This window comes from Gopherus flavomarginatus, chromosome 1 (assembly GCF_025201925.1).
Source record: "Gopherus flavomarginatus isolate rGopFla2 chromosome 1, rGopFla2.mat.asm, whole genome shotgun sequence".
Lineage (NCBI taxonomy): Eukaryota > Metazoa > Chordata > Testudines > Testudinidae > Gopherus > Gopherus flavomarginatus.
The window spans coordinates 196,991,769-197,019,429 of NC_066617.1; the positions used below are offsets into that span (position 1 = coordinate 196,991,769).

General features: G+C 40.8%; 1 protein-coding gene across 3 annotated transcripts; it reads right to left on the reverse strand.

Moving 5' to 3' along the window:
- Positions 1 to 282: 282 nt before the first annotated feature.
- MRPL39 (mitochondrial ribosomal protein L39) lies at positions 283 to 27,661 on the reverse strand. Of its 3 annotated transcripts, XM_050960903.1 has the most exons (11): positions 27,532 to 27,624; positions 24,931 to 25,143; positions 24,450 to 24,656; positions 23,967 to 24,106; positions 21,671 to 21,770; positions 19,564 to 19,631; positions 18,279 to 18,391; positions 15,600 to 15,665; positions 11,272 to 11,425; positions 5,284 to 5,331; positions 1,768 to 1,878 (listed from the first exon to the last, which is right to left on the reverse strand). In XM_050960903.1, exons 3-11 carry the CDS (start codon positions 24,601 to 24,603, stop codon positions 1,813 to 1,815), a joined length of 909 nt encoding a protein of 302 aa, XP_050816860.1. In that variant the 5' UTR covers positions 24,604 to 24,656; positions 24,931 to 25,143; positions 27,532 to 27,624; the 3' UTR covers positions 1,768 to 1,812. The 3 variants fall into 3 exon arrangements, with proteins under 3 accessions (XP_050816858.1, XP_050816860.1, XP_050816857.1); XM_050960901.1 differs by lacking the exons at positions 1,768 to 1,878; positions 24,931 to 25,143 and adding an exon at positions 283 to 647 and having other exon boundaries at positions 27,532 to 27,661; XM_050960900.1 differs by lacking the exon at positions 24,931 to 25,143 and having other exon boundaries at positions 27,532 to 27,660.

Here is a 27,661-nt window from a genome sequence, read left to right on the forward strand (position 1 = left end):
AAGTAAGTGAAATTTCAAAAGTATACCTAATGGTAAAGGAATTAGTGGGATGCATTTGCTAAATAAAATGTTACAGTAAGTATGACTCAAATTCTTTTCTCGCCTAGAAAATGACTTCTGAGCTGAAGGGAAATGAAATTCTGACATTCCTTTTTCAGCAAAATCTCTTGAGATTTGTATAAAGTCAACCACATATAAACAATCCAAAAAAAATAATGACTCTTATTACATGGAGAGCTGGGGGTTTCAACATACCTCTGAAGGACATAAATTCACACCATGTAGAAGCCAAGCATAGGAGTTTATTACACACAGTGCTGGCGGAGTGTCACGTTGCTTATTAGACTCAGAGACACTGCCAATCAATTGATAACAATAGAATATATAGATTTTCCATGGGTGGGGAAAGTGACAGGGTAGGCAGTTCCACATCCCGGGATAGGTTTTGCAGTAAGACAAGATAGCACATTAGTCAATGGTTAAAAGGTTACATAATGTCTCCGCCCATGGTCTCAAGTTAGCAAGTTAACTTTTAATTAATACTTTGATAAAATGTTATTAGTATAAAATATATATGTTGAATTCTGATTTGGGATCCATAGGAATAGAGCAACTCCTTTGATTGTCCAACAGGTACATTCCTAGGGCTTAAAGTAAAAAAACAGTGAAAGTATATGACAATAAAGATTGTCCCCTTCACATCTTAAGGCAGGCATTGGTCCCTGGGAAGGGAGATGGAAGGATGCCATATCTGATACTGACATGTGCCAACTTTTTATAAACTCAAGGTTGGATCTGTGGGAAGAACATTCCCTACAGAAGAGACTGACACAATAGGAACAGGGATCCTTTGTTCAATTTGCAACTCTGAATAAGACAATTATTTAGTTCTTAGCTCCAACACCTGGCAATTTTCTGACCAGGCCTTTTTTAACAAAAGCAAGATTATCTGTTTACCCCAGCTTTCTCTCAGCTAATCACTATGTGCTAGGCCTCTGCTCTTCAGACCAAACTCTGGACTTTGGTTCTGAGAAAGAGCTGGCGCAATCCATATAACAACCACTCCATTGGCATATAAAATGCACATGGATTTTAACCCTTCACCTCTATATAATAGTGTTTCAGGTTTACTACCTATTGCTATTAATGTACAAGACACCAGAGATCTGAAGCAGCAAAGATATTTGCGACACTTGTGTGCTTTTGTAAATGGAAGACAAAAATAATTTGCTTTGACTTGTTATTGTAGGAGATTTAGATGTTTGTGACATTCCACTGGGCAATAATTTTGGTAAGAAATTGAACTAGCACTTCAGTGGACACAAAGTTGGGTTTTTTTCCATGGCAGATGAAACAAATACTAAGCAAAAATTGTTTTGCATGTTATTGAATGAAAAGAAAATACATCAAATTAGTCAGATGGACTAGCTTACTTATTGCCTGTGTTAATGGTTCACTTATTTTCTGTGTATGAAGACGGAATATTTATGGAATAGAATACATACAGAATAAAGGTTTATCAGAATCTGGGATTATGAAAATACCATGCATGAGTTGAGTGTTACCACACACGAAACATTCATTTCTCACTCTTTTCAAACTTTAGTTCAGATGTAATTACAGTTTTAACTGATGTGGAAAATCAAATAAGTCAATTGAGACATTAGCCTTAAATTTATCCCTGATTTAACTTTGTTAACTCAGTTGACTTCAACAATCAGGACTGAACTTAGCATTTTATCTTTCTACATAAACACAAAAGACATGTCCAAAACATTTTTATTTTATTAATTTACACATGAAAATTAAGAATTATGTTGATACAGTTTTTGCTTCCAGACTGTCATCTTTTGCTTCCAGAGTGCCATCTTCAATAATCTGCAAAACATCAATGTTGGGGGGAGGAAAGGTTAAGCATAGTTTCATTCTCTCCCCATTCCCTGTACATTCTCCCCTTCTGTTGTATTATACTTGAGCAAGAACAGTGTCCTGTTGCCTTTAAAATTAAATATGAATTACAAACATTTTCAAACTGGTTTATAAGAACCAGCAGAACCCTCTGGTCTGCTGATCCAACTGGGACCAGGGCCAGGCCAGATAATCAAAAGTCCAGATAAACCAGAGAATGAGAAAGTGCAATGCTGCAGCGGCATCTAGCGGCCACAGGAGTGTGCACTGTTTGTCCGGTTAATATGGATAATGGAGGGTCAGAAAAATGAGTTCTCAATTGTACTATATTTTAGCCTTGAGCATGCTTCTTAATTAGTGAACTGTGGAACAGATGTGATACGCTTTTTCTCTGCTGCGATTCAAACAGCAAGCAGAATATTGGCTTTGGAGTTTTAAAAGTCTGATCATTTTACTATTTAATCTTTACCAAACTTCCCCAAGTTTAGTTATGTATAGATGTTACAGTAGGGTTCTACTTCCTTTATTCCATTAACATGTTTTTTGTATTTATTCAGTCACTGTAGATGCTTCCTTTGATTGGCTTCACTATTACTTTCTAGTCCTCTTCCAGATAAAATGTTAGCAGGAAACTTCCTTTCCTTACACCGGGCACATTTTACTTTTAAGAACTCTTTCCAGTTATCTTCCTATTTAATGTAATGCAATCATGTTCCCATTTGGCTTCCATTAGCTTCTGTACAGGCTCACCCCTAGTATCATCCTTCTTTGACTTGACTCATTTGTCTTGTTATATGTAAGGCACAAAGCTCCTGTATTGGTTTTTAACCCAGATGTCTGTGTACAGTTAGAACACTACACTGCTGTTTTTCACTTTTCCTTGTATTTCAAGTTCATGCTAAATCTTCGTTTCAGATTCCAAATTCCACATTTAACCTTAAACATGTAGAAAAAATAAAAATACAAAAGGTGCTAACATTCTATGTTCCTCATCTTTTAGAAATTTTGAAAAATGTCAATTCTTTAAAGTTACTTAATGAGAGCTTACAAAGTGACTATTCATGTGTACAAAAATCCATATTGACAGAATTTGCAATTTTACTACGGAGGAAATCAATTACATACACCATCCAAGTTCCATGATTTGTAGTATTCCAGAGAAATATTTTTAATGCAGCTCAGGCTTCCACAAAGTTCCAATGTTTTCCTTTTTAGGCCTGATCTACACTATGAGTTTATATCGAATTAAGCAGCGTTAAATCTCATTAACCCTGCACCCGTCCACACAACGAAGCCCTTTATATCGATATAAAGGGCTTTTAATATTGATATCTGTACTTCTCCCCGACAAGGGGAGTAGTGCTGAAATCGACATTGCCATTTCAATTAGGGTTAGTGTGGCCGCAATTCGATGGTATTGGCCTCCAGGACCTATCCCGGAGTGCACCATTGTGACTGCTCTGAACAGCAATCTGAACTCAGATGCACTGGCCAGGTAAATAGGAAAAGCCCCACAAACTTTTGAATTTCATTTCCTGTTTGCCCAGCATGGCGCACCGATCAGCACAGCTGACCATGCAGTCCCAGAATCAAAAAAAGAGCCCCAGCATGGACTGTACGGGAAATACTGAATCTGATCTCTGTATGGGGAGATGAATCTGTTCTATCAGAACTCTGTTCCAAAAGATGAAATGCTAAAGTATTTGAAAAAAATCTCCAAGGCTATGATAGACAGAGGCCACAATAGGGACTCAACACAGTGCTGCGTGAAACTTAAGAATTTGAGACAAGCGTAACGGAAAGCCAAAGAATCAAATGGACGCTCATGAAGGGAGGGAGAAGGGACTGAGGACTCCAGCTATCCCACAGTCCCCGCAGTCTCCGAAAACCATTTGCATTCTTCGCTGAGCTCTCAAAGCCTGAAGGGTCAAAATCATTGTTGCAGGTGTTGCGAGGTATATGCTGTCAGTCCCCCCGTGAAAGAAAAGGGGGAAAAACAGTTTCTCGCCTTTTTTCAATGTCACTGTATGTCTACTGGATGCTGCTGGCAGACGCGGTACTGCAGTGCTACACAGCAGCATTCCCTTCCCTTCCCGATGGCAGACGGTGCAACATGACTGGTATCCGTCATCATCATCCTGTGAGTGCTCCTGGCTGGACTCGGTGAGGTCAGCCAGGGGTGCCTGGGCAAAAATGAGAATGACTCCCGGTCATTCCCTTCTTTAAGCTTTGTCTAATGGAGATTCAGTCCTGCCTGGAATATCATAGCAGCTGGATTCTGCCTCCCCCCTCACACCTCATCTCTACTTGCAGAGACAATAAAGCCAGTGTTGATTCTTATTCATGCATTCTTTATTACTTCATCACCCAAATGGGGGGATAACTGCCACAGTAGCACAGGAGGGGTGGAGTTGTTGCAGGGGCACCCCCTGCAATGGCACGCAGCTCATCATTTCTGCGGGATGTCTGGGGCTCTCACCCGGAGTGGCCGTTTGCCTCTCTGGTTCTTTAGTAGGCTTGCCTGATATTCTAGGCAGGACTGACTCTCCATTAGACAAAACTTAAAGAAGGAAATGACCTGGGGAGTCATTCCCATTTTGTCCATGCACCCCCGGCCAACCCCACCGAGGCCAGCCAGGAGCACCCAAGAGAGCAGCAGATGGTACAATATGACTGGTAACCGTCTTTGCTAACTTGCAAAGGCAAGGGGATGCTGCTCTGTAGCACTGCAGTACCGTGTCTGTCAGCGGCATCCAGTAGACACACAGTGACAGTGGAAAAAAGGCTAAACAGGCTCCATGGTTGCCATGCTATGGCGTCTGCCAGGGCAATCCAGGGAAAAGGGCGCGAAATGATTGTCTGCCGTTGCTTTCACAGAGGCAGGACTGACTGATAACATTTACCCAGAATCACCCGCGACACTGTTTTTGCACCATCATGCACTGTGATCTCAACCCAGAATTCCAATGGGCGAGGGAGACTGCAGGAACTATGAGATAGCTACCCACAGTGCAACGATCCTGAAATCAATGCTAACCTCAGTACATGGACGCACACCGCCGAATTAATGTGCTTAGTGTGGCTGCGTGCACTCGACTTTATACAATCTGTTTCCAAAAACCAGTTTCTGTAAAATCAGAATAATCCTGTAGCGTAGACATACCCTTACAAAAACAATTAGATTATTTATTTATATTCTAATGCAGCATTAAATTTTTCTTAAGATTTGGCCTGGATTTCTTCCTTTAAATAAGTATGTTCTTGTATGCATCCTCCAATTATGATTATCTAACTTCGACAGTTTGACAATTCTATCTTTTACTTTAAGAAAAACAAGTCATTAAAGCTGTGTATTTAGCTGCTACTTCAACTTACCAGTCTCTGAGACCTTTCCCGCAATCTTCGCCATACTGTGTGATGAGCCTGGAAAAAAGTGATTGAGTACAGTGAATTACTTATTATTTTAAACTGAAATCAGGTCCTGTGGCAAATTTGAAAAATAGAGACAAGATCTGTGAGGTAATATCTTGTATTCAGTTTGTGAGAGAGATAAGCTTCTTCAGGTCCAGGAAAGGTACAACTAAACCACCACTGTAAACAAAACTAAAAACACAGGTAGTTTGATTGCTCATGTTGAAATTAGTTAATTTTTATTACATTTCCAACTAGACAGGTATCTCTCTCTTGCACACTTGGATATTATCATGCTCTCACACATATGAATAGTCCCACTGAAGTTAACGGACCCATTCACATAAACAAATTTAAGCAAATATAGAAATGTTGACAGGATTGGGGCCGCCTTTATATCTTTTCTGGTGTAAAATGTATAAAATGTCAAATGTGTCTTGAATATATTCTTAACAGTCATAAGCTCTCTCCCTGTCCTTTTAAGCATAAAACTCTATTTCCTTAGCAAGAATACGAAACAAGGTTACAAATTGCACATCTTTATTTGCTCAGAATAAAAGACCAACAATCCTCATTTTACAGAAACATTGTCAAAAAAATCTTTACTACATCAGGAATAGGCAATGCAACATTTAAACAAAATCTGCAAACTATTGTCAGTCATTATGCAAAAGCAGATGGAACTTCTCTCTCTCTCCCCCCCTCTAAGTATAATGAACCTACCAAAGGCTGACAAACAAGACTAGCATCCTGATTGCCTATGCACATGGCCCACTGCATTCTGGAAATCAATCAAGTTTTAGAGAGGAATGAAAAAAAACTATTTACCAAACAACTGAAATATGTGAATAGTTCCGTGCCCCCAAAAATGCATTTTTCAATTAATTTACTATTCATCAATATGATGTTGCCTCACTAATTATACACCATCACCATCTACTGGACACCAACTGAAGTAGCAGAGAAATTAAAAACTGAAAGCTGAGAGCAACTTTTGGCCAGTGTCCAATAAAAAAAATAAGACTGCCCTCCCTCCAGCAAACCCTGAAACAGGATATATAAATTGAGATCACAATATGGGACCCTAGAGCTAACTGAATCCACGTGGGCTACCTCTTTCCTCCTCTAGGGTTACAGCACTAAGAAGAAGAGTTGATCAAACCAACAGAGATTCTGAAGAATCCAGCAGATCCCCAGAGTAGCCATGTGAAAGAGACTCCTCCCGCCATCCCAAGATTAACAGGATTAAGCAGCAGTGAGATTTCATTTCAGAGATTGTATTTCTCTTTCTGTTCTTTAACATTAACAACGTTATCTGACTGAGTCTACACTCTTTCAAGTGAGATCTCAAGCAACCATATTTTAGATTTAAACTAACGGCTTCTCTACATTTACAGAGCTGTAGCTGCACTGCTTTAGCATTTAGTGAAGACACTACCTATGCCAATGGGAGAAGCTCTCCTGTCAGCATAGGTACTCAATCTCCCCAAGAAGCGATAGCTATGTCAATAGTAGAAGCACCCCCATTAACATAGTGCTGTCTACACCAGGGGGGAGGGGTGGTTAAGTCAGTTGGCTGTGTAGAACAAACCTAAGTAATGCAATACACGTTCTCCTCTGTAAGCCAAAGCAAACTGGACTAACAGAGGAAAACAATAACTTGAAGCAGTTACTTCTGACATTTTAAACATCTCCCTTTCATACTGTGACAGTACCTACCATAAGGCTTTATGGGAATATGACATAACTAGAATATGTTTTGTGCTGCCTGCAGCATGTAACATCTCTGTAAAGGTTATGGTCTATTATATCTATTCATCCTATTTGTACACATATATCATTTTGTACTTGAGGTTAAGAATATTGGCTGCATACTTGCCTGATTTCAAAGTAAGCTTTGTGAGACATTTGGTCAGCTTCTTTAGGAAGGAATTTGCAAGGTTAAGTACCCGATCAGGACACACTTGAGGAACAATGCATCTTGGAATGCTCCACTCCACATAAGAAGTCTTCCTGGAGGCATACAAGATACCATGGGGACAATGGCTTCTGCCTGTAAAGACTGATTCATGCATGGACATGTGACTTGCCCAGGTGACTCCAGAATTCCATCTTGGAGCTGGAGTTTGCAAAGGAGTGAAGAGGGGAGTGAAGAGGGGGTCTCCAAGCACAAGAGAAAGTCTATTTAAACCCCTGGGAGACCCCTCCATTTTGTCTTCAGCTGGCTAAAGAAAGAGCCTCTCCACCCCCCAGGATACCTGAAAGAAACTAGAACAAAGGAAAGCAACTACAGGGGGTGTGAGTGATTGTTGGATCCAGACTAGAAGGAGAGTAGTCTCTAAAAGGGAGCATTCTGGAACTGGTGAGGATCTTATCTGTATTCAGTTTGATTAGACATAGATTTGCACATTTTATTTTATTTTGCTTGATGACTTACTTTGTTCTGTCTTTTACTACTTAGAACCACTTAAATCCTACTTTCTGTATTTAATAAAATCACTTTTTACTTATTAATTAACTCAGAGTATGTATTAATATCTGGAGGAGCAAACAACTGTGCATCTCTCTTTCTGTGTTATAGAGGGCGAACAATTCGTGAGTTTACCCTGCATAAGCTTTATACAGGGTAAAACCAATTTATTTGGGTTTAGACCCCATTGGGAGTTGGGCATCTGAGTGTTAAAGACAGGAACACTTCTGTTAGCTGCTTTCAGGTAAACCTGCAGCTTTGGGGCAAGTAATTCAGACCCTGGGTCTGTGTTGGAGCAGACGGGTGTGTCTGGCTCAGCAAGGCAGGGTACTGGGGTCCTGAGCTGGCAGGGAAAGCAGGGACAGAAGTAGTCTTGGCACATGAGGTGGCAGCTCCCATCACAGTGGCATAGTCGGCAGGATCTGTGCACAGCTGAATGCTTTGAGATACTGGCAGTGATTTTAAGTGAGTTTTAAGTATGGTGGTGGCTGGAGAACAGACAAAGTGGTTACTAGTTTGTTATTTTATTTGCTTATTTCGGGTAAGGCAGTAGGGACAGAAAAGGAAGCAAAATAAGTAAGAATGAAGATCAGAAGAAGGTAGAACTGCACAGGGTGCAAATTGCCCAGAACAGCTGAACACTGGGTGCTGTGAAAGTCTCAGTTAACTAAGGATCCCCTGAGCTGAGTGCATCCCAGTTTCAGTGAACTGCAGAGGGGGTGTGGCCCAGCAGAAGAAAGCAGTAAAATGACTACCAGTGAAGCAGCTAACAAACTAGAGCTGGCCAGATTGGAAGCAAAAGAGAAAGAAAATGAACGTAAAACACTGATGGAGAGGGAGGAGGATGCCCACAAGAGAGCTATGGAGGCAGAATCAGCCAGGGAAGAAGCTGCCCATGAGAGCACTGTGGAGGCCCAGAAGCATGAACTGGCTGTAATGGAGCTGAAGAAACAAAACCCCTCCACCTGCTGGCTCCACTTCCCCAAAAGTCCATAAATGCGAGCAATTGCGTCCACAGTATGAGGAATCCAGCAATATTGCTACATTGATAGCAAAATTACTATCCCTGAAGATCAAAAGATGCCCACATTGATAGCAAAATTGACTGGCAGAGCTCTGGACATATTCAATAAGATGCCTATTGATGATGCTTCAAACTATGGTAAATTTAAGGATCTGGTTTTGAAACAGTTTCAGGTAACACCTGAAACCTACAGGGTTAAATTAAGAGGGGATCTGGATTGAGTAATGTGGCTTATGCCAATGAAATGAGAGATTTGGTAGATAAGTGGGTGCGGGGGAAAGGCATTACAAGCTTCGAAGGGATGTGTGATCTGGTTAGTCAGGAATACTTCCTGAATACATGCAGTGATGACATAAAACAGTATTTGTGGGACAAAAAGGAAAATGCAGTGGGTGAACTAGCTGGGTATGCACTCTCTTATGAGCAAGCACAAACTGCAATCCAACAAACTACTGGCAGAGGGATACAGGGTTGGGGGAAAAGCAGAATCACCGTTTTACCCCTGGGTCTGGGAAAGAAGTAATCTGGGCACATCAGGTGGCAGCTCCCAGGGGGTTTCTGTTATCCAACCCATCACAGTTTAACAATTCAAACAGTAGGGACCACATTCACAAAAATGCCTTAAGACAAGTGCATCCTTAATCCTTGGTTAATTATTTTAAGTGTGACAAATGTATTAGAAGCACTAAAGAACTGAAAATTATGAAATGCATGTAATAAGAAATCTTGATAATTTGTTTTGTTCTCTAATATAAGTGCTTGACATCAACAATAGTCTTTATTAATCGCTTAGAAGACCGTGTTTCTTGTGTTTAGCACACGCCTAGAACATTTGCTGTATCTAAACTGGATTGATGAACTGTTGACTATACAGTGAGATTCTGGGTGAATTAATACACCGTGGATTGGTTAAGATTAAGTGTGCTGATCTGAGAAATGCTCCAAGGTAAAACTTGACCTGAAAAGAACCTAGCACCCGTTAGCAAGGTAGCATTCCCTAAACTCAATAAAAAGTGGTTACCCTAATTAAATTCTATGTCAATATTGGCCTTCACACTTCTCAAACTGGCAAACCTAGTTTGTTCAATTTCACCTCTGCAAATTCATAAAATTGACTTCCCATTCACACTTACACAGGCAGTGTCAGCAAAGGGAAGCAGTGGTGAATTACAGAGGAGATAGAGAAAAACCCTTCTCAACAACTGTCAGCCAGCATTAGGGTTTATACACATTAATAGACCGGGGGGGGAGGGGGGGGAAATCACACTGCCCATTAACCACACCACACATTCTGTGACTGAAAGGCTTTAGGTATCCCCTACTGTTAAATATTTTAATAATTTAAAAAACCCTTTCAAGCAAGACATTTTCTAAGTTATAGCTTCTGTAATACACAGCAAAATAAAGAAGGCCATGAAGCCACCAGGTTGAGACCCTCAGATGATCTTGCATACATTAAAGGATTAGCCCATGGAAAGCTGATCTGGCTCTCAGTGAGGGCAAAAGTTCCTACCCTGCTCTGCTGGCAACTGAGGCAGAGGAATTTGGGCTAATATAAGATTAACGGTAGCCCCAAAATCATAAACAATTTAGAAAGAGGAAGAGAGTGAAAAAGAAGAGACAGGTGCTAAAACTGAAACTTGGCACTCCACATTTAGATAGGGCCATGATGCAGAGCATAAGCCAGAAGCTAACTGATGGAGGTTAGAAAGAACTTTACTCTATGGGCAAGACATTCCATGACTGTCACTACAGAGTTTTTTTGCATCTGTTTCTGAATCATCTGATAGATGTTTATAGACAGAACACTGAACTAGATGAACCAGTCGTCTGATTCTGAATGGCAATTCTTATTTTACACTTTGGAATGATGTGCAGTGAAATAATTTTACTCATTTAAAAGAGTTAATAGACAGTTTGTTTCCTCCATGGGAAATAGCATTCTCAGTAACCACACGAACAAGAAAAATGTGATGGATAATTATAGAACCTCCTCAGAAGTGACATGACTAAAATAACTGTACTGGAAGACAAGTATATTTAAAAAAAAACAAACTAATGCTTAAATAATGCCACAGAGCCTGGTTTGTAGTAAAGAGTTTTGACTAAATGTCTAAAATAGTGCCCAGGAAACCAGAGCCTTCACACTCCTAAAGTAAAGCACACTCTGGGGCTTCCACTCACATACTTCTCACCTAGGGTGACCAGATAGCAAGTGTAAGAAAAAAAAAAAAGAAAAAAATCGGGACAGAGGGTGGCGGATAATAGGCACCTATATAAGAAAAAGCCCCCAAAATCAGGACTGTCCCTATAAATCGGAACATCTGCTCACCCTATTCTCACAACTATGACAAGATATTGGCACTGCATATGCTAAGGATTTGAAGACATGTAAAAAGACTTCTTCCACTCCTTCCTGTCCTAAGCAAAGAATATTTGTACTGAATGCATTACTTACCTTTAAGTGAATTGGCAGAGACACACCCTGAAACCTTCGTATAGACTCAGACTGGCTGGTTTGGAGACTATGGGCTGCTGTCACTTCATACTGGAAGCAAAAACTTGTCCTTGGAATGTGAGGGCCTTCACTAATATCTACGAAGTCACCAAACCTAAATGGAGCACAATAAAACTCAGTGAATGTACGTTTATAGCAACATTTCTTTTCATTATCAATTAGGCATTTTCTCTGGTCTATCTACAGAAAATTATAGTGAACTTCTTTCTAAACCAAAAGAGAAAACCCACACAAATTCCAAACCAAACATCCCACTACAGCTCAGCATTCTTGGAATCTGGGGAAGAAGTGCCCTTGTGTCATAACACAGACGGGGCCTCAGTGGACGGCTCCGGAACAGGGATAGGTCTGGAAGCTTGCCTGGTTTGGCTACGTGTAACCATTCCCACTCTCTTGGCTCATTTTACCTGGTTGGCCAAATCTTCCCCTAGTAGCATGGGGATGGGATAATTGTCATAGACTGCAAAAGTCCACATTCCTGACCAGCCTTTGTACTGGACAGGCAGTTCAGCTGTAGGCAAGTCTACAGCTTGTGACGTGAAGGGGTAAATTGTCACTTGGGCCTTTGGGCTGATGAATTTGGGTCGACGAAGGATTGGTGGATAGCTGACACTTGTGCCCCCGTGTCTCTCCACGCAGTAACCTTCTTTCCGCCCACTCTCAAAATTTCCCTTCGCTCCAAGGGTATTTGAGAGGCATCTGGGCCTGGGGATCTTTGGTGTGATAGTGGTGTAATGAACTGCACTCAGTTGGGGTTCTTTGGGCAGTTGGCCTTTATGTGTCCCAGTTCATTACACTTAAAGCATCTTCCAGCTGACTGGTCACTGGGTCGAGGTGGGTTACTGGAGACTGGTGTGGTGGAAGAATAGGGCGTCTGTGCTTTCCTTGGGTTGAAGGTGGGGTCTTTGGCTGCCCTCGGTTGTAGGGTTTATTGTCGGTGTTCCCTCTGGGGTATTCGTTCCCCTTGACAGGAGGTTTTTTCTTTTCTGCCACTTCCATCCATTTGGCTCCAATCTCCCCCGCCTCCATTACCATTTTGGGTTTCCCATCTAGGATGTACCTCTCTATTTCCTTAGGAATACCATCTAAGAACTGCTCCATTTGGATCAGGAGATGCAGCTTGTCCAAATTGTTAACCTTTGTTCCTGATATCCAGGCTTCACAATTCTTTGCAATGTGGTAGGCGTGTCGGGGGAATGACACATCTGGTTTCCATTTTTGGTTTCTGAACCGCTGACGGGCATGTTCAGGTGTTATCCCCATTCTGTATCTGGCCTTGGTTTGAAAAAGTTTATGATCGTTCATTTTCTCCTTAGGCATTTCAGCCGCCAGCTCTGCTAAGGGTCCACTGAGCAGTGGCCTCAATTCTACCATGTACTGGTCTTCAGAGACACTGTACCCAAGGCAGGCTCTTTCAAAATTTTCTAAGAAGGCCTCAGTGTCATCACCTGCCTTGAAGGTGGGGAATTTCTTGGAATGTGGAACAAGAACTGGCGAAGTGTTGTTAGGATTGGCTGTGTTCTGTTGCTTAGCCTGTTCTAATTCCATGGCCTGCCGGTGGGTCTCCCTCTGGAGTTCCAGCTCCCTCCTGTGGGCAGCCTCTATGGCTGCTTGCTCTCTTTTGAAGGTTTCCTCTTTGGCTGCTTGCTCTCTTTTGTAGGTTTCCTCTTTGATTTTTTCTTCCCTTTCTCTCAGCTCCATCTCTTTTTGTTTTATTTCTAGTTCTTGTAGTTTCTTCTCCATGTCTCGCTTGTGGTCTGCGTTTCTGTTTTGTTCCTCTGCCTCCAGTCTTGCCAGTTCCTGTTTCAGGTCCCTTGGTAGTCATGGTTCCTGTTTTCTTGTGCTGAGGCGCCCTCTGTGTTTACTGCCTGAAATGCAGGTTCTCTGTTGGCTTCCTGGGGTTGCTTAGCAACAGAGTCCTTTTAACTTCCTAGCCTCTCCCGAAAGAGTTAAAAAGCAAAAGAAACTGTCTTTCATTTACAAATGTGTTCTGGCTGGAGTGCATTGCTGACCACTTAAGGCTGCTTTGTTTACCAAACGACCGTCGTTAAACCTTAATAGCCCTCCTATGCACAGCTAGACGGAGCAAGAAAAAAAAAGGATTCTCTAGCTGCAGTTTAAAAAAATAAACCCTTTCCCTCTGCTTATAACCAGCTAGCAGAGAAGCAAATTAATAATCTTACTGGCTTTTGGATTCTTATCTTTCCCACACGCTGCACACCATGTCATAGCATTCTCTCTCAAATCTGAACCTTAGAGTCCAGGAATGAGATACTAGCATGAATTTCCCTAAACTTATTTACCAGCTTAGATCTGATAGGCTGCCACCACCCAAAAATATAGTGTTTTGGGGCACTCTGACCTCCCCAACCTTCCCTGGGGACCCCAAGAACCCAGATCCCTTGGGTTCTTAAAACAAGGAGAAATAAACTATTCCTCCACTTTCCCCCTCCCAGAACTTCCCTCCCTGGGCTATCCTGAGATACTGATCTAACCTCTTAAATCACCATACAGAGAAGCATCTCCCTTCCCTTCCACAAAGAGGCAAACAGATTCAAGGAAAACAAAGAGAGATTCTCTCTCTCCCTCCTCCCGTCTCCCCCACCAGTCCTGGTGAGTTATCCCAATCCCCTGGGATAAAACAAGGGAAACAGAGAAAAAACAATCAAATCAGGTTCTCTAAAAAGAAATCTTTTAATAAAAGAAAGGAAAAAGTAAAGAATTATTTCTGTAACTTCAAGATGTAAATATTACAGGGTCTTATAGCTTACAGACACCAGAAAGAGACTTTCCCACCAGTACCAATACAAATCAAAATATTTCCAGTAACTACACATATAAAAGTTAACCAGCCAAATCCACAATTGCAAATAGAGTGAAACAATTAAAAAAAAACCCTAAACTGCCTGTTTTTTAGTTACTTCTTGAAAAGAGACTTAGAGAGCCTGTAGTAATGTCTGGTCTCTCTCAGACCCTCCGAGAGAAGAACAAAGAACTCACACCCAAAACTCCCTCCACCCGAATTTAAAAGTATCTTGTCTTCTGATTGGTCTTCTGGTCAGGTGTCCAGTTTCCTGCTTGTAACCCTTTACAGGTATAAGAGACATTAACCCTTAACACACTGTTCATGACACCTTGAAAATTTCAGGTTCAGCATGTTTTCCTAACCTGAATAAGTAATTTAAAACTGCCAGAAGGCAGTTCTTCAGCTGTCATAGCTACAATGATTTAATGGAATTATGACAATATACAGGATCTGCTCCCAAAAGCACAAACTTTTGACATGATTCTATTTATTGCTTCAAGAAGGATTTCCCCTATCATATATCTGAAAACTCCAATGCTTGCATAAATGAAGGAAGGAAGGAAGGAAGAAAAATATACAAAATGCAGGAGAATTTAAAAACAAAACAAAACCCTTCACATCACACTCTTCCTTCAGAGATCTTCCCTTCTATCCTCAGTCCCCACTCTGTGCTCTGCAGACTTCCCTGAGCGAACATACTTTTCCCAGGAATAACACTATTCCAAAACTAGCCATCTCTGCAAAGCCAATTTTTCTGTAGGGAGCTTCCAGACCACAACCACCACTCATGGTAACACACAAACATCAAGTGGTCTGAACAGCATGCATGAGGTTAAACCAAAAATGGAACCTTCTAAAACTCATGGACTATGATAAACATTTCTTCCCCTCTCAAGCAATTTTTCTCTTCACCAATCAGATTCCTACAACTTTCTTCTGCTTTTCTTTCCTTTAACACCTGAAGCCAGTTCCATTCTGACCCCAGTGTAAACGTAAGTGTAAGTAACGCAATGCTAACAGTGCTAAGGTTTGCCAAAACTGGAAAAGGAATGAGATTTTGGCATAAAAAGGATTACCATGAAAATTTTAGTTTTTGTTTTAAAGTATTTTTCTTCTAATACATTAAAGTTGTTAAGACTAATTTTTAATTTAGAACCTTCATACAAAGCTTTTAAAGTGACAGGTTTTTTTCAGTGTTTACCATCAAGAGATGGGAGGCAGGGGAAGGAAGCCCACTGTCTTAAAAGCTTTCTGAAAAATTTAATGAGTCCCATCAAGAGTTAAATACAATAATAATGGTGCTGTGGAAGAACCTATATAGATTAGAATGCAGCTAACCCAGAAAGCAAAGTTTAATTAAAATACATCAAAAGTCACTTATCTTTCTTTCAGATGCATATAATTTTGCAAAGTAACTGGACCATTGTGAATCATTACAGAATAAAATTCAAGTTTTACTCACCTATGTAACTTCACTATGCCTTCAGGATTTTGCGATGCTTTCCGTTCTATTGAATCCATTTTGTACCTTGAAAGAAAAAAAAACAGCACACTTAAATTTGTCAGATATATAGTTACATATATGAAGAAGCAAAAACAATCAAGTTGCTGCATATTATTTTTATAATCTATAAGGGTCTGAGGAAGAAGCCCACTGAAGTCATTAGAAACCTAATCCTTAATTCCACTATTAAGTTAATATGGGAAAAATAATGAGAAAAATCCTTGAGCTAAGCATCAAAGAAGCTTTTTTAATAATTGTACTCAATATTCATAAGATTAGAAACCATTTTAAACCCTTACCTTTCATATTTCAAGGACTTTTTGACATCTCACAAAAAGTACACCTCTACCTCGATATAACGCGACCCAATATAACATGAATAAGCAGTGCTCGCGGGGGGGGGGGGGGGGAGGGCTGCGCACTCCAGTGGATCAAAGCAAGTTCGATATAATGCAGTTTCACCAATAACGCAGTAAGATTTTTTGGCTCCTGAGGACTGTGTTCTATCGAGGTAGTGGTGTATGTATGTCATGAATGAACCAATCCACCTCAAAGCAGTTACATTCATTTTATTTTGTGGAAAGAACATTTCAATAAAAATAAGCCTTTCTAGACACAAAGGTCCCTAAATGCCAGAAGGGACCATCTGGTTTGACCTCCTGTGCAACAAAGGCCACAGAATTATACCCAGTTACCTTGTAATAAGCCCATTAACTTGTATTTAGCTAAAGCATAATTTCCAAAAAGGCATCCAGCCTTGATTTGAAGACATCAAGAGAGAAAGAATCCACCGCTTCCTTCAGTAGTTTGTTCCAATGATTAAACACCCTCACTGTAAAAATGTGTGTCTGGTTTCTAATTTGAATTTGTCCAGCTTTAACTTCCAGCCACCAGCTGTTATGCCTTTCTTCACTTGATTAAAAAGTCTCTTAGTATCCACTATTTTTTGCCCCAGAACTAAGGGGAGGAGATAAAAAGGTGCAGAGAGGTAAAGCAACTTGTCTGAGATCACAAAGTAGATCATGGCCAAGCCAGGGATAAATCCCAGGTCCTGGTCAGCACCCTATTTATAGGGCACCTCGGTTTTGGTTTTTATTTTATTTTTCACAGGAATTGATCAGTATTTAATCACAACAACAGAAACAGGTGAAGATCAGTGAAAAAAACTAATATTTTTTCTGGGTAAATATCAGCATTTATTTTGGAGGACAGCAAGACAGGGAAAAAAGTATTCAGTAGATTAATGCTTTCAATAATGAAATTCAATGTGGTTTGCTACAGAACTAAAACAGAACTCAAAACACAAGGCCACCTCTGAATATAAAAAAACAATATCTCTCTAATCCCCAAATAAAACTTTTCATTTGAATAAACAGTTTACTATCAAGTATCAGAGGCGTAGTCGTGTTAGTCTGGATCTGTAAAAAGCAACAATGAGTCCTGTGGCACCTTAAAGACTAACAGATGTATTGGAGCATAAGCTTGACACAGTGGGCAGTCACCCACGAAAGCTTATGCTTCAATACATCTGTTAGTCTTTAAGGTGCCACAGGACTCATTGTTGCTTTTTACTGTTGTAGACTTAGAACTATTAGCCTATAAATATTTACATTTAATAATTTAGCCACACCATTTGAGAGCATACCCTCAACTTCATCCTTTTCTCCTTTAAAAAAAACTTTAATATATCCTTGTGTTTTAAAATGTATTCTGACCCATATATTTTTGTTCTCCTCTCATTATCATGTGTCAGATCTTTAAACAGCATCTGCTAACAGCTTGAAATGTGTACATGGTAGATGTGAGATTCATCAGTACGTTCAGATGTGCACGCACTTTGGTGCTTGTGTGCATGCCTGTTTATTGTGTGCATTTTCTAGCCTAGTACATAGCCTTACTTCAACAGGCAGCTTTACATATACACATAGACTAATGTATTATCATAATACATATATCTCATGCAGTGTATTGTATTTTCCTAATAAAACAAGTTATTTTTATAGATTTGAATGATACAATAGTAGGGTGAAAGTCAGAAAAAACAAATAACCCTTTTTGTAAAATCTGCAATTTTTTTTTTTAATAAAAATCAGTTTAAACTGAAAATGAAGGGGCTTACCCATCTATTAGATATTACTGCCTCCTAGATAGATAGTTGGGTGGAGCGCCAAGCTTAGCCAGTCACCTGTTAACCAACGCTGATAGTAAAATATAATGGTATTTAGAAGATAACTTCCTGGATTCACTTGTTGCATTTGAATATCTCAATATAGAGATTGACTGTATAGAACAAAACTTAAACGAATAAACATGTGAGGAATCTAACCACTAATAATATGGTGAAAGAATTTCAAGAACTTTAAGATTTCACTAGTTTGATACTAAATACAAAATCTCGTAACTGTTCCAATTTCTTAAACACCTCTCAGTTATACACTGTAGTGCCACCGAGTGAATTCATTTAACAGGAAAACTCAAGTGTATATTAGTTTAGCTCTACTGAAGTCAGTGGAGCGACACTAATTTACACTGAGGATCTAGCCCTTCATAATTTTAATTGTCACATTTTTAAAGGTTATATTTCCTTTAGCAATTCAATCTTTACTATTTTTGTTTAAATCAGAAATAAACACTGACCTGTTATGCTGAAACATTTCTAATGCCACTTTTGCTTCAACGTGCAATGTTTCAAATGGCAGATCTTTGTGAATTAGATTATATGCTTCTTTTGTAAGAGAACGGAAGTTGTCCTTAAAACAAAAAAGTAGAATATTACCACTGTTCTTCAGCTGCTCTTCAATATACATTGTATGTATAAAACGTATTGTAACAAGCAGTAAAAATGGTGAACAACAAGCTTTTAAGGATACTCCTAGTAGATCTATAAATTCTTACAAATATATCTATCAGCAATAGACTTGCTAATGATTACTGCTGGTAGAACATTACAGTTACTCTAACTAGGAGTGGCCCCCATATCTGAAATCAGTGGGTGTGTTTTCACTGACTTCCATCGGTATTGCATCAAACCCAAAGAAAATGGGAATTCCTTATTACCCATGCTCTCCCATTTCCAAATTTTTGAGAGACTTCTAATTCATTGAAAGAGCTTCAACAAGCTCCTCCAAACATACTATATGCATAAACATGATCCTGCCACTGCTGAACACTAATCTGGCTAATACCTGGCTAGTTTTCCAGTGATCAATCAAAATCCCACCTCGAAGTGCTCTCTTTGTTAACAAATTTTTAAAAAGTGGACATGATTGATACACCAATAAATACAAAACGGATTGCCCAAGCCAAAAAATCAAACTTCAGTACTCAGAAGACGTTAGCAACAATCAAAATGTTTACTGGATTGAGAAACTGAAGATGACTCACAACTTCCTTAGAAAGTTTTTCAAAGTGGGCAAGTTACACTACAGCTTGCACTAAAGTGAAATTCTGTATTTTGTTAACATTGCCCCTTTAGCCATACATCTTTTTTTCCTCTCTTCTGGTGAACACGCATTATAAGAAGAAACGCCTGCCCAGTGAAATAGATTTGTTTTCACTTAACCCCACTGGAAGTCATGAGGCTTGATTAAAAGTCTAAACAGCTTTGGGCCCTCTGCTTAGACATAACATGTAAGTGCAAACTATTAAGAAAATTACAATTTAATACACTCATAATATTTCTGAGTAAGCATATATCACCTTCTCCATACTGGGAGAAAAACTCTGCTAGCTACAGCTATCTTTAATTTAATGGGGCTCCACATGGGGGCAGAGGTATGCCCGGGGTAATCAGGTAAGAGGGGTCTCTAAACTGTTGCCACAGTAAAGCAAGACTGTTCCCATTTTAAAAAAAAGAAAGGTCACCCAAATAAAGGAGGCGTAAATGACAATAATTACTTTTCAGAAGACAAACTGTACTTACTTCTGTTGGTTTCCAGCCATCAAGCCTACTGTCCAAAACAACATCATAACAGAAAGCTCCAGAGATCACTGCAGAGCCAGAGAAAATGCTGTTATTTGTAACAAAGTATATATTTTATTTCATGGCCTCAACCGTCTTACAAAAGCATTATTAGTGTGAATAAATAAGGGCCAAATAAGGCTGTTTCTGTTATAGAAATATAGCAAGGATCACAAGTTGAAATCTGTGGATTACAATCACAGCGGGACAGTTTGGGTTTTATAAAGTCAAATGACAGATTGTTTGTCTCTTAAATATTCACCCCAAAAATATGTTCAGAGTATTTACAATTTTTATAAGAGTATGGCAGTCTGTACCCACTCAAAGAGTTTTTTTCTGGATAAGTATGATAGACCCTCCTCCTCTCTGGAGTATTTCTGCACTTTTCATTTTTACAGAGGATTGTATTTTGTTCAAAGGTGCCAGACACACAGAATATAAGACTTAAGTCATTTATTTATCTGAAGAGGAGGTAACACAGGCAGCAGCAACATAATTTCAAACTCTGACAACATACTGAGGTAGGAGGAGACAGCATGGTCTCCATGCACATTCATTCAGTCCTTGGCCTCTCTAACTAAAAGCCATTTGGAGTCATGGGATGGTATGTCAAACCTGATGGTCAGCCTACCAGCTTCACATATATCAAACACCTAGGGCTTGTCCACATGAAGACTTCGTGCATAACAAGCCAAAGTGCAACTGTACTGCGCACTAATCTGCCACACACGAAGTCACTGTGTGGACCCTGCTATGGCACTCTAAAATTTCCAGAGTGCACTTTGACATACTGCCAGATAGCCAGCCAGTTTCAGGCTTCGCTTAAGTAGCCCAAGGATGAAATGCTCTCTTTATATTTATTGTTAAATATATTCAGACAGCAGGGAAAACCTTTTGCTTCTGTCAATTTAAAATCCTAAAAAAATTCAGGTCGGCAACCTCTGGCACACGGCTCGCCAGAGTAAGCACCCTGGCGGGCTAGGTCTATTTGTTTACCTGCTGCCTCTGCAGGTTCAGCTGACTGCGGCTCCCACTAGCCGCGGTTTGCCATCCCAGGCCAATGGGGGCAGAAGGAAGCGGCGCGGGCCAGGGATGTGCTGGCTGCGGCTTCCCACCTCCCCCATTGGCCTGGGACGGCAAACTGTGGCCATTGGGAGCCACGATCGGTCAAACCTTCCGACACAGCAGGTAAACAAACCGGCCCGACCCGCTAGAGGCTTTCCCTGGCGAGCCGCGTGCCAGAGGTTGCTGAGCCCTGGACTAGAGATTAGCAGAAATAGTCAATGCTCTTTGCTATCATGCTTAACTATTGCAATAGATCCCCAGTATAACTTGCTAGTTTTCTAGCAAGCCCTCTGGCCATTAACATGAGTAAACAATATTAAAAGAAATTTCAAACAAACTTCAGTGCATTATATCCGACACTTTAGCTTACCATACAAGGTATAATTTAAGATCCTGTTCCTCATCTTAAAAGCCCTAAATGGGCTTGGCCCCAGTTACATCAGAGATCACCTCTATTTCTGCACTGTGACAAAGCAGCTGTGATCAGCAAAGACACTTCAAATGAAAGAGGCAAGACTACACCTCATACTGATCTGGGTCACTGTATCCTTAATGGAAGGTCCAAGATTGTAAAATTTGCTGCCAGCAGAAGTTAGGCTGCATCAGTCTTGCCACCTTCAGGACATGGTGCAAGACCACTTCTTCATGCAGGCATTCTGGGTGGGATTTCAAGTGTTCAGATGAGCAATTCTGAAATCCCAATTATTACAAACACATTAGTGAAGTCACTCCAACATCACTTGATGTCTGACCACTGAAATGATGATCGAGAGGGGAAGAGAGAAGGTACAACTGGGCTGTACTCCCTGTGTACATATTCCTAGGACATAAAATGAATGTCTAAAGCACCCAGACATTACAGTGACACATTTTAGAAATGGAAGAATAATAAACCCCTCATCAGTAGGAAAGAGAGCCCCTAAATGTGCTGTAATACTAATTCTGAGACATGTACCTGAACTGGGTCTATGCAAGCTTATCAACAATAAAACATTTATATTACCTGGCACTTCTGGAGCCCTAATCAGGCTGACTGAGTATTCATCTTTGAAAGCCTGCTTTAACACACATGCCATGATCATGGCACAGGAACGCCAATAGGCCTGTAATAAAGAGCATTTCAAACAAATTTACTATACTGAAGTTGCCAATTCATGTCAGACCATTTCAGCTATTGATTCAAACAGTGAATCTTCCTTTAAAACGGAATTCCTCATAAATTTGTTAGTTTCCATTGTGCATTAGTATTTTAATACAATGGGCATATTTTATCAATTATTTATATAGTGCTACAAACATAAGATTTATAAAACTGATCACCAGGTGCACCCTTCCTGGAGAAGCTTTGAATCAACAGTCCACCCATGTAGATTTAACTGCAGGAGCGGGTTCTAAGAGACAGGTCAACTGATCAGGTAGAGAAAGGTGCAGGAAAATTATAGGTGAGAAAACAAGGTATAAAAGATTTCCTGAAAAAAGGTATTTCAAGGGAGGGATCTGAAAGAGGATGAAGAGAGTATTCTTGCAGACTGCTGAAGTTGCAGGAGGCAGCACGAAAGAGAATGAAGAGAGCATGAGAAGGAGATAAAGGAAGAGGCAAGGAGGGAGGGATGCAAGCAGTATATCAAGTGAGAGAAGAATTAACAGCAAATGAAAAGAGAGGTGTAGCAAGGTGAGATTATAGAGGACCTTGAAGGTGAGGATAGGAAGTATTAGATACTGCGTATCTATATCTTCAAGCCTAGTGTAAATTCTGAAGTTTACAATATTTCAAGGAAGGGGTCGAACTGGAACAGTACATAGTGATTCCGCAAGCTAGTCCTTTGCCCCAATGACTGCATTTTGTGGTCCAGAATCTAAATTTTCATTGAGAAATAATTAAGATAATAACCCTTTATGGATGTGAAGATAAACTTCAAAATGTGAACCAGATGTAAACTAATGTAACATCTACTAATCAAGTGTCAACTTGAGTCTTCAGACAACCTGAAACAACAGCTCTGATGCCTGAACTGACAGTTTAAGCATCAATATTATTACCTATATTATTCATGCCCACAGACTTCAAGGCAGTAGATGGAGTGGAACTTGAGTTGTGAGGTGGAGTTTAGGAGACTACCACTTATTTCTTCTAATGCAACCCTGTTTTAAAGTTTAGGGAACGATAACCCTACTTATGCACTCTTCAGCCAAAATGATTTTTTACTGAAGTTAACATCACTGACTAGAAATGTAAAGTATTATTATTCTTAAGTAATATTAATATTAAGTAATATTCCTCACATCATCTTTGAAAGGTATGTAGTAAGTACCATTACATATGAGTTAACGGAAAGACAGAGTTTAAGTGACTTGGAAAAGACCACACAGTCAGGAACAGAACTAGGCAGTTCCGACTCCCAATCCTACAATATTCTTCTGTTTCCACATGTGGTCTCATGTTCTATACTTAGATTATAAGCAATTTGGGGCAGACTCTTTTTATTCTGTGTTTGTACAGTGGAGTTCTGATCAACGACTGGACTCCTAGGCGCTACTACAATAATATGTGACAAAAAACATTCCTACATTACAAACTAGGATTTTAGAACTGATGGATCAATTTTATAAACAAATATATTTGGTGAAAACAATAGATACTTACATGTAGTGACAAATCAACTCTACTATATTGGAGCCAGTGTTAAGGGACTAAAGACATACTACAAATACAGCTACAGCTACTTCTACTTCTCCTCTCCCTGTCTGGAACTGGTTGTAGACCCTTTTTTCCTCTATATAATGAACAATCTTTAGTGTAGGGTTATTAGCAGACTAAACTTACAATGTTTAGGCTATAAATTTTTAGTTGTTACAGAAATTTAGACTAAAAACTTATTTTATGCATCCTACCATACTTTCAGTAAAGCTTCTCAACAGGGTTATTACCAGCTACTGCAGTGTCTATCTTGTTCATATGGAGCTTGAAGGAAAAGGTTTCTTATATCTTAATTATTTTCCTGCATTAATACAACTCTTGATTTCTCTAAAGTGCACACTAAGATTTTGCTTTCATATATATGTGCAAAAATTGGTGGAGATACTGGACTGTCCAAACAGCAGTAGAGATGAAGCCAACAAGAAATGTGTGATTTTAACAACTTACATTTTCTCATGTAACCAATAGAGCTAGAATTTCATTCAAACTACTACCTAAGGCCCTAACCTACTCATTGAAGCCAATAGAAAAAACTTCCATGGGAGTTGAATCAGGCCATAAGAGAGGAAAAATTGCATAAAGAAATAAGATGCTGATCTACCTTGTTCACTTCCTCTGGATTTTCGTCTTTGAAGGTAAGAAACTGAATTTCACATGATTTGGTCAAAGGCCGATACATGTCCCAAAGCTCTCCATCCACAAGTGCCAATACTGATTTCTTACAATGCCATTCACTTAAGTCTAAAAAAGAAGTGAAAGAATTCAAGGCAGTTATCAACATCCCTCTAAGATAGCTAAATTTACAATTCTACACTTATTATACCAAAATGGAAGTATCATTGCTTGAAAAACCTGTGTGTGGGAATGCTATCAGAATCCACAGAAATTAACTTTTAAATCCCACTATCTGTATTTTATACATGCCAAACTGAAATGCTATGTTTGTATTATTACCTGGACCACTATGTTTGTCTTTGTAATGACCATGATAGTAGTATGTGCCAGTTTGGACGGTAAATACATTTATCAGCAAAGTGATTTTGTTACACAATGGAACAAACAGTTTGTGATTCCATTTACTTACGCATGGCACAATTGTATGGAGTAGACAAGGCTTTGTTCATAACAAATGAAGTGCCAGGATGAGATTTGCCAACATATTTTACTTCAATCTTCTCAATTCGTGGATACAAAGACAACTGTCTCTCTTTCTCCTTAGTGAAGAGTTCATTGCGCATCTGAACAATCTCAGCCGTTGACAGTCGAGAAGCAGGAGCTGTTGAAATAAACCCTGGAAAAAGAAGTGATCTAACTAAGTAACATACAGCTTCTCAAGATATTTCACAAACAGATATAAATAGACTAACTAGCATCTTCAATGAGCAGAAAAAAAGAACCACTAACTCAACCTTTAATTATAATATAACTGTATCCATATTGCAATGGCACTAACTTCCAGTTCACACTTAACATTTGTAATAATCACTCCTTATGCAAAAACCAGACCCTAAATATTCAAAAGTTAAATAATACGTTAACTTTAAATAGAAAGGCTCAGCACAAACCTAATATCTTAGCTGTAATCTTTCAGACTCAGCATTTGACTTTATTACAAGCCATGATAGCATCTGTATCCCTCTACTTTCTCCTCATGAATACATAAGAGGAATTGTGGGATAATTCTCTCCCATAAGAACTTGCGTTCTGATCCTGTATGGAAAATCCTTGCTGCATCATGTCCCGTACACTGCCCCCAGCTACAGAAGAATAACCTGATGCTTTAAAAGAAACACAAAAATCCAGGCATAATTAGTTTAACTATGCAATGGTACCCAAGAGGAAACATTCCCTTCTGACTCCTACAACAATAGTCTTACATCCTGAAGTCTGAGATTTGATTACCAATACCTTAGCATGAATAACTACAAAAATTGTCCATATTTATCCAGAGCCATTTTTAACTCAATGATTATAAATGATAAGCACCTCAGAACAAATACATTAGCTAAGTCCAAATAGAATAAGTTATAAAAAATTTACCGACATCTCAGCCTTTACCATAATATTTTTCTTGTCTATTTAAAAAAGTTTATTTTGCCCACATAACTGAATTTTGCAAACCTCTCATTTTATTTTAAAATGTAAATTTTATTATTTATACAAGTGAGTCTGCAAACCATGAGCACGTGCGCACACACACACACACCCCCCATGTGGTTTCCAAAGTGTTTCACATTCTGTAGCCCACGAGGAAAAGATCCATGGATCGCTGGTGATGCACAACCAAACAAAACATTTCGAAAATTAGGTGTGTGGAGGGGGAGAGAATATTAAAAAAGAAACCTGCACAATACAAGAGCTGCTTCCAAAGTCATAAATTGTGCCTAGACAGATAAACCACTGACTTATAACTGAGGCCTGGTCCACACTAGAAATATACGTTGGTATACCTACATCTCTCGGGGGTGTGAAAAAGCCACACCGGTGAGAGATGTAATTACACTGACCTAACCCCCAGTGCAGACTGTGCTAGGTCAGCACAAGAATTCTTTGGTCAAACTAGATACTGCTTCTTGGGTGGGGGGGGGGGGGTGGATTAACTACAGCAACAAGGGCAGGGGGTGGCGGGGGACCAAGCTCCCGGCAGGGAGATTTGTGCCTCGTGTGTGGTCAGCTACTCCATTCCCGGTGGCAAGCGGGAAGCCAAGAAACCCAGTGCAGCTGCTCCAATCCCAGCAGCGAGCTGAGAAGCCCGGCTGGAGAGCCAGGATCTGGCTTTCTGGTCAATTTCACAGCTCCAGCATAGGTAGCCTCTATGGTCACTACATTACAGACCTATATCGCTTTAACTACACCGCTCAGGGATGTGAAAAATCTATATGCCTGAGCAATGTAGTCATACCAACCTAACACACACACACACTTAGGCCACGTCTACACTACAGCATAAAATCGAAATTATTAAAACCGGTTTTATAAAACTGGTTTTATAAAATCGATTTTACGCGTCCACACTAGGGCACATTAATTCGGTGGTGTGCGTCCACGGTCCTAGGCTACCATCGATTTCCGGAGCGGTGCACTCTGGGTAGCTCAGTAAAAGAATGAGACCAATAACTTCAATTTCCATCCACACTAACCCTAAATCGATATAGTAATATCGATTTTAGGGTTACTCCTCTCGTTGGGGAGGAGTACAGAAATCAATTTTAAGAGCCCTTAAAATCGATTTAAAGTGCCTTGTAGTGTGGACGGTTACAGGGTTAAATCGATTTAATGCTGTTTAAATCGATTTAACGCTGTAGTGTGGACCAGGCCTTAGAGAGCTCAGGTAGGTGGATTAACTATGCCAGGGAAGAGCTCTCTCCTGCTGGGGTAGAGCAGGGGCGGGCAAACTCCGTGGCCTGAGGGCCGCATCAGATTTTGGAAATTGTATGGAGGACCACTTAGAGGAGGCTGCGCCTCCCCAAGCAGCCAGGTGTGGCCCGGCCCTGGATCTCCCGCAACCCGCTCCTTGCCCTGACGCTCCCTCTCCAGGACCCCTGCCCCATCCACCACCCCCAGCTCCCTGTCCATCCCAGGAAGCCCCACCCCTGACTGCCCCCCCCCCGCCGCCACCCCATCCAACCCCTCCTCTCATTCCTGATGGTCCCGGGACCCCTGCCCCCATCCAACCACCCCTTCTCCCTGACCTCCCCGACCCCTATCCACACTCCCGCCCCCTGTCCTCTATCCAGCCCACCGAGCCAGACACGCCACCGTGCAGCAGAGCACCGGGTCGAGCGTCGGCCCTGCAGCTGTGCTGGCGGCGGGCCGAGCCGAGGCCGCGGGGGAGGGGAACAGCGGGGAGGGGCCGGGTGTCACCTCCCGGGCCAGGGTCCCGTGGGCCGCAGTTTGCCCCCCTCTGGTGCAGAGCATCTTCATTAAAGTGCTGCACGGTTGTAGCTGCAGATTTGCCCTCCGCTGAAGTGCTGCGGGGACACGGCTGCAGCACTGTAGGTGCGGACAAAGCCTGAGCCCGGACTGAGGTCAGCAGCGAGAAGGAAGCCGGTGTTCGCACCGACCACGCTGCTGTATGCAAACAGCACACAACTGCGCCCAACCCCCCACAGTCAGCGACGGGCCGGGCCCTGCCCCCACCCCAGCGCAGGGTCGGGGTCACTCACGGGCGTGTTGGCTCCGCAGGTTGCGGGTCGCCCAGCGCGCGGCCATGGCCCAGAGGCGGCTGCTGCCTGCGGCCTCCCCAAGCGCGCGCCGACACAGGCTCCCCTGGAAACACCAGCCGCGGCGCAAGGA